Source organism: Budorcas taxicolor, chromosome X, assembly GCF_023091745.1.
Source record: "Budorcas taxicolor isolate Tak-1 chromosome X, Takin1.1, whole genome shotgun sequence".
Taxonomy (NCBI): Eukaryota; Metazoa; Chordata; class Mammalia; order Artiodactyla; family Bovidae; genus Budorcas; species Budorcas taxicolor.
In genome coordinates, this window is record NC_068935.1 from 118,641,350 (window position 1) to 118,647,666 (window position 6,317).

The 6,317-nt window shown below is 46.7% G+C and overlaps 1 protein-coding gene across 1 annotated transcript; it reads right to left on the reverse strand.

The window, feature by feature from the left end:
* Positions 1-274: 274 nt before the first annotated feature.
* On the reverse strand, positions 275-1,315 carry LOC128069652 (melanoma-associated antigen B17-like). Its single transcript, XM_052662771.1, has one exon. It carries the CDS (start codon positions 1,313-1,315, stop codon positions 275-277), a length of 1,041 nt encoding a protein of 346 aa, XP_052518731.1.
* Positions 1,316-6,317: the final 5,002 nt, after the last annotated feature.

The window sequence follows — 6,317 nt, forward strand, 5'->3', positions numbered from 1 at the left end:
ACCTTATCAAAAGTAGTAACATTACAAAATACTTAACACCTCCCTCATCTCTTTATCTATCTACTTTGAATCATCTTTCCCTGGATATTTCTCCTGTGGATAAAGGGGAAAAGATACATATTTTATTAAAATGAACTACAGGTAAACTCCCTTACTACTTAAAACTGTAAGAACACATGGGTATTGTTCCCTCCACCCCTACCACTCTGCACTATTTAGGAGCATGATTGCTCTCTTCCAACACAAAGGGAACAAAGTGCCCAGGCCTCCCTCCTTAGATGTGGGAAGAGCTGCAGGACTTGGCCCTGGAAGGGGCACTGGCCTCAGCCATAGCTGGATCCTGCGTTGCACCTCTCAGCCCTGCTCTCTCCGCTTGATCTCTCAGAGCCTGGTCATAGAGGTCTCGGAAGGAACTAAGGACCATATCATGGATCTTGGCCAGAACCTCCAGCACCTTCATCTTACTGGTCTCAGCACAAGCCCTTGGGCCCCACAGGAACTCGTAGCACAGAGGATCACTGTTGGGCACCTGGAGGTACTTCAGGTACTTCTTCTGCACCAGATCTTTGGTGATGAGCCTTCTAGGCTCCCCAAAGATCGGGTGCTTCCTCCCAGCATAGACCCCCAACACACTGAGAAATTCCCAGACCTCCTCCTCGGTGGCCCGGTTCCCCTTCATGAAGATGAACCCCAGGAGCACCATGAGGAGACCGGACTTGGGCAGCCCCTTCTCATCACTCGGACCTTCGTCACCCCCGAGGCTGAGCTTGCTGATGAGGACATAGATGTTCCTGCTGCGGTCGACTTCCTTCAGCTCCAGGCCAAACACCAGCTCCATGCGCTCAGAGGCTTTCCTGAGGATCTCGGAGAAGTGCTGCCTATACTTCCTGTTGATGACTGTCAGCAGGGCGTTCTGCGTGATGGGCTCCTTCTTGCTGTACTTCTCCAGCAGGAACTCCACCAGCATGCTGGCCTTCCTGGTCAGAGGATCTTTGCGAATGCTCTGAGTGGCCAGGGCTGCCCGGGAGGCACCTGCACTTTCTTCCTCTGGGCCCTGGGCACCTTCATCAGATCCTGCACAGGAATGCCCTGCATCAGGAGAGCTAGTGGCTGAAGCTCCCTGAAGCTTCTGGCTTTCACCAGCAGCAGGGGAGCTCGGGGGAGAACCCCGAGGGCCAGAAAAGGGGGAGGAGGGGCACTCCTCTTCTGCAGCTGCAGCAGCACTGGCCTGGGCCTCCTGGAGACACTGAGTGTCCCTCCGGACCTGGTAGCATTTCACACAGGCATGGTACTTATTGTTGTGCCTCCAAGGCATGATGACACAGGTCACGGACTGCAGGTGGGCGTGAAGGCACCGAGGGCACCTAAAGTAAGGACAAGGAGATTCTGTGAGCACCTTCACCAGGGAGAGTCCTCCCCGACTTGAACCAAGGCTGCCTCTGAGGGGTCTTTCAGGCCAGTGCTCTAGGACCCACAGGGCTGCTGTTCTCCTGGTGAGCCTATCCCCTGAGACCCCTGAGGAAGATATGAGAGTGAGCACTGGGGCACAGTCAGAGAGCCCTGCCTGATTGTTAGAGGGGGGCCTGTCGGGGTTGGCAGGGGAGGCAGGTTCTCTTAATTCACATTTAGAATCAGGATGAAAATTGGGACAAGACTCCCCCATATCCGAACCCCACCCCCACCCCAACTCTGCACACACCCTGTTCCCTCTCCTGCTCTGAAGTTGACACTGCCTCCTTTCTTGTCACTCCAGAGGAAGAGAGGAGGGACTGCTCAGCCCTCCACCAAAGGGTCCCGGGATCTGCCCTTTTGCTGTCTGGCAGCTGCCCCTTTATGACTACACTCTAACTTCCCCTCTCAGACCGCAGCCACCCTTCCCTGTGTTTGGCCGGGAGGAAATGCTGAGCACAGGGGAGGGTCCTGAGTGGTCCATGTGATGGGAAGGATGGTCGTCCCCCTGACTCCTCCTGAGCCCTGACATCCTCCCTCTGCTGACTGGCTGCCAGCTCCTTGGACCGTGGTCCCCTCCTCTCTGTGTCCCCCTCCTCTCTGTGTCCCGTGCCCTCGATTACAGTAAGGGAGCCCCTCATTCTTTAGAGCTGCCGAGGTGCTGCCCGGATGGTCCACGTCTGAGTCGCGGTGGGTGGGGTGTTACGTGTAGCCACCGTTCTGGGGCGTGGAGACCCTCAGTCCCCCCGAATGTTTCGCCTTCACTCCACAGGGCTCGGGGCTCTTACTCTATTGAGCAGAGCCGAAGTTCAGCAGAGCCTAACCGAGGCATTCTTTCCCGACACCCACTAGGGGTTAGCAGATGGTCTTGGGGCCTAAGAACTAGGCTGGATCCCCTGGTCTGAGAGCAGGGGCAGGGTGGCCTGAGGTTGTGCAGTCCCCTCTTTTTGGCCGGAAAAGGGGTTGGGGGTGCGGAGATGTGTCCCCACACTAGTAACTCACGTCACCTCCAACTTTGACAACTGATAAGACTTGGGACTCCTCTGTCTGGTCACCATCCACAGCAGCTCTTAAAGATAACGGCACTCTCAAAGATGGCGTCACACTCCAGCGTGTTTAGGAAGATGTCACTTCCTGTCATGCACATCTGGGCCCCAGGAGGACACCAGGGGTGGGGCCTTGATGGGTGGGGTTCCAGGGGAGTTTCCTGCAGCATTGGCACAGGAGTTTTCCTTGACTCTTAGGGAGTCCTGGGATGTCACTGTGATGAGCTCAGTCAACTGGCCTCACTCCTTGCCTCTCACTTCTGTCAGCAACCCTGGCAGAGAGTATTTAGGAGTATGAGCCTAAAAGCCTTCATGGAGCTCTGGAGACTGACAGTGAGGTCTCTCTGGGGCCCCTTCTTCTGTGTTGAGTGATGCTCTCTGTTCTTTGTGTCTTCCCTTGACCACTGTAGGTGCTGGGCTAAGGCCCATCTGCTGACCTGAGGACAAAGCCTCACATGGAAGACATCAAATCCCCAGACTCCTGGTGTGAAGTGCACGTACGTCTCATCTGGACACTTCTGCCTGATGCTTATCTGGACACTTCTGCCTGAGGCTTCCTGGAAATGGCTGAAGCAGGTAAGACGAGCTGAGAGTGAAGGATAGGAGACTATCTTCTGTGGTGTGGAACCCCTCACATGTCACTCAGGATCTTCATATTGACTGCTAGCAAGGCCTGGAAATCCTTCCCTTTCTGGCATGAATCCACCCCTGTCCCCAACCATGCCCCACACAATCCCAGCAGAGTAAGTGAAGGAAGGGGATCCTTAGCCTGACAGTTCTCACTGTAGGCTCTTAGTTGACTACAGGGGCATTGCTCTTAAGTTCGGAGATGAATGTCTGTCCTTTTGTATAATTACTATAATACTAGTCTTTCTCTTTTGGTCCCTGTGCAATAGTCTATTAAGGTGACCGTTTAAAAGGCACAGTTGTAATCCACTAACATTCCCTGGTGACTCAGATGGTGAAGAATCCGCCTGCAATGTGGGAGACCTGGGTTCCATACCAGAGTTGGAAAGATCCCCAAGAGGAAGGCATGGAAACCCAATCCAGTATTCTTGCCTGGAGAATCAAAATGGCCACAGGAGCCTGTCAGGCTATAGTCCATGGGGTTGCAGTGTTGGACACAGCTGAGCAACTCAGCAAACACACAACAAAGTTTGTGCTGGTTTTTTAATGACCTGTGGGCTATACTGCCACATCCAACCCAAACTTTGGTGCCCCATGGTCCTGGCATGGGGCTCTGAGATGCTGTCTCAGATACCCTCAGTGAAGCAGTAGAGATTCATGGTCCCAGGGCATACTTGAAGAATCAGAGGCTCAACTTTCAAGCCTTTTCCAGCTTATCCTGTTGTCTGCTTCCCTTGTAGGCTGCACACCTATGTCAGCCTCAGAGTACTCCCCAACCTGGGCACTCATATGGTCTAGTTCAGTGGAGACCGATTGTCCATCGGGGATTATGTAATTTTGTGTTTTTGCTTTTGTTAATAGTTTTCTTTATTCCTTGGATAAGTTTGTTTGTTTGTTTGTTTTTCTGGATACAGAAAACAGCAGCCCATGGTTGACTGGGGTCTTAGCTGCTCTGGATGTGGTATTAAATCTGTAAAGGAGTTAAGGAAAATTGACAGTCTTACAATATCTGCTTCTCCTGAATACACATAACATAGTATTTTGTTTGACACCTCTTTTCCCTAAAGCCCTTAGGGAATTCTTCTTGTTGCTTCCATGTAGGCTGTATACATTGTTCTAAGATTTCTTTGTAGGTATATTTTTTATATGGTTGCTTTTGTTTATGTTGTATTTTCTATTACATGATCCGAGTAATTGTTGATTCTTCCAGAGCAGTCTCTTGATTTTGCTGTGTTGATCTTTTTATACCAGATTTCTGAAGTTCCTTATATTTGTCAATATTTTCTGTGCCTATTCTCTAAGGATTTTAATTCGAGGATCAAATTTTTACCATCATCTTCTGCTTTTCATTTTCCTGAATGTTATTTATTTGGCATTTTTGCATATAACTTGGTACTGGCTATGTGTTCTTATCCATAGTTTTTTTCTATTTTTCAAATTAGTAGAGCTTTAAAAAATTGTTTTAATTGGAAGATAATTGCTTTATAATGTATTAGTTTCTGTTATACATCAAAATGAATCATCTATAAGTATACATATATCTTATGCCTCATGAGCCTTTCTCCCACCCACTCATCTCACCCCTCTAGGCTGTCACACAGCACCAGGCCGAGCTCCCTGTATTATATACAATTTTGCACTTGCTATCTGTTGTACACATGGTACTCTATATTTGTCAGTGCCACTCTCAATTCATTCCACCCTCTCCTTCCCTTGCTGCATCCATATAACTATTCTCTACATCTGTGTCTCTATTCCTGCCCTGCAAATAGGTTCACAAGTACCATTTCCTATATTCCATGTTTATGCATGAATATACACTCTTTTTCTTTTCTGACTTACTTCACTCTCTGTAACAGGCTATAGGTGCACCCACCTCACTACAAGTGACTTAAATTCATTCCTTTTTATGGCTAATATTCAATTGTATATATCTACCACAACTTCTTTATCCATTCGTCTCTCAGTTGAAATCTAGGTTGTTTCCATGTCCTGGCTATTGTAAATAGTGCTGCAATGAACTTTGGATACAAATGTCTTTACAGTTATTCCTTTCTCAGTGTTTATGCACGATATTTCTGTTACTGGGTTATATGATATCTTTAATCCTAGTTTTTAAAGGAATCTCCCTACTGTTCTGCATAGTGGCTGTATCAATTTCCATTCCCACAAACAGTGGAAGAGAGTTCCCTTTTCTCTAAGCTCTCTGTAGCATTTACTGCTTGTACAATTTTTGATGATGGCCATTCTGACCATTATGAGATGACACCTTAGTGTAATTTTGATTTGCGTTTCTCTCATGATGAGCAGTGTTGCGCATCTTTACATGTGTTTGTTGTCCCTCTGTATTTCTTTTTTAAAAGAACAGATTCAGGATTAGAAAAAATTCAGCAGATAGTTATAGACAGTTCCCATATAGCCACTCTTCCTCCACTTGGTATCTTCTATTATTAACATCTTGTATTGGTTCAATGGGTATGAGTTTATTTGTCACAATTGATCTACTAATATCAATACATTATTATTAACTATTGTCCATTGTTTACAATGTATTTTACTTTATGTGTTTTACAGTTCTTTAGTGTTTAGCAAATGCTTATTTTGTACTCAGCCAACATGGTGTCATGCAGAGGAGTTTGAATCCCCCATGGATCTCCTATGCTCAACCTGTCCATCCCTCAAAACCTCACTTGGAACCACTGACAAATACTGAACTTTTTACTCTTTTAAAGGTTTGCATTTTCCAGAATATAACACTGATGACATCATACAGTATGTCGGCTTTTTATACTGGCTCTTCATGCTAATCAATATACATTGAAGTTTCTCTATATCTGTTTATGGTTTGAAACCTTTTTTTCAGGGCTGAATAGCTTTCCATCATGTAGATAACCATAGTTTCCTTACCCACTCATCTACTGAAGGTCATCTTTGGTGATTTTTAGTTTTTGGCAACCATGAATTAGTCTGCTATTAAAATTTATTTGAAAGTTTTTGGATGGGCATAAGTTTTTGACACTTTTGAGTAAATACCTTAGCGTTCATTTGCTAGATCATATGATCAGACTATGTTTAGCTTAAAATAAATTGCCAGACAGTTTCCAAAGTATTTGTATCACTGCATTACCTTTAGCAATGAGTTAGAGTTCCTGCTTGCCCACATTTTTGCCAGTATTTGATATCGTGAGGTGTTTG

Excerpts from the sequence above, each read along its gene's own strand:
- LOC128069652 (XM_052662771.1), bottom strand. The coding sequence starts at position 1,315 with ATGCCTTGGAGGCACAACAATAAGTACCATGCCTGTGTGAAATGCTAC.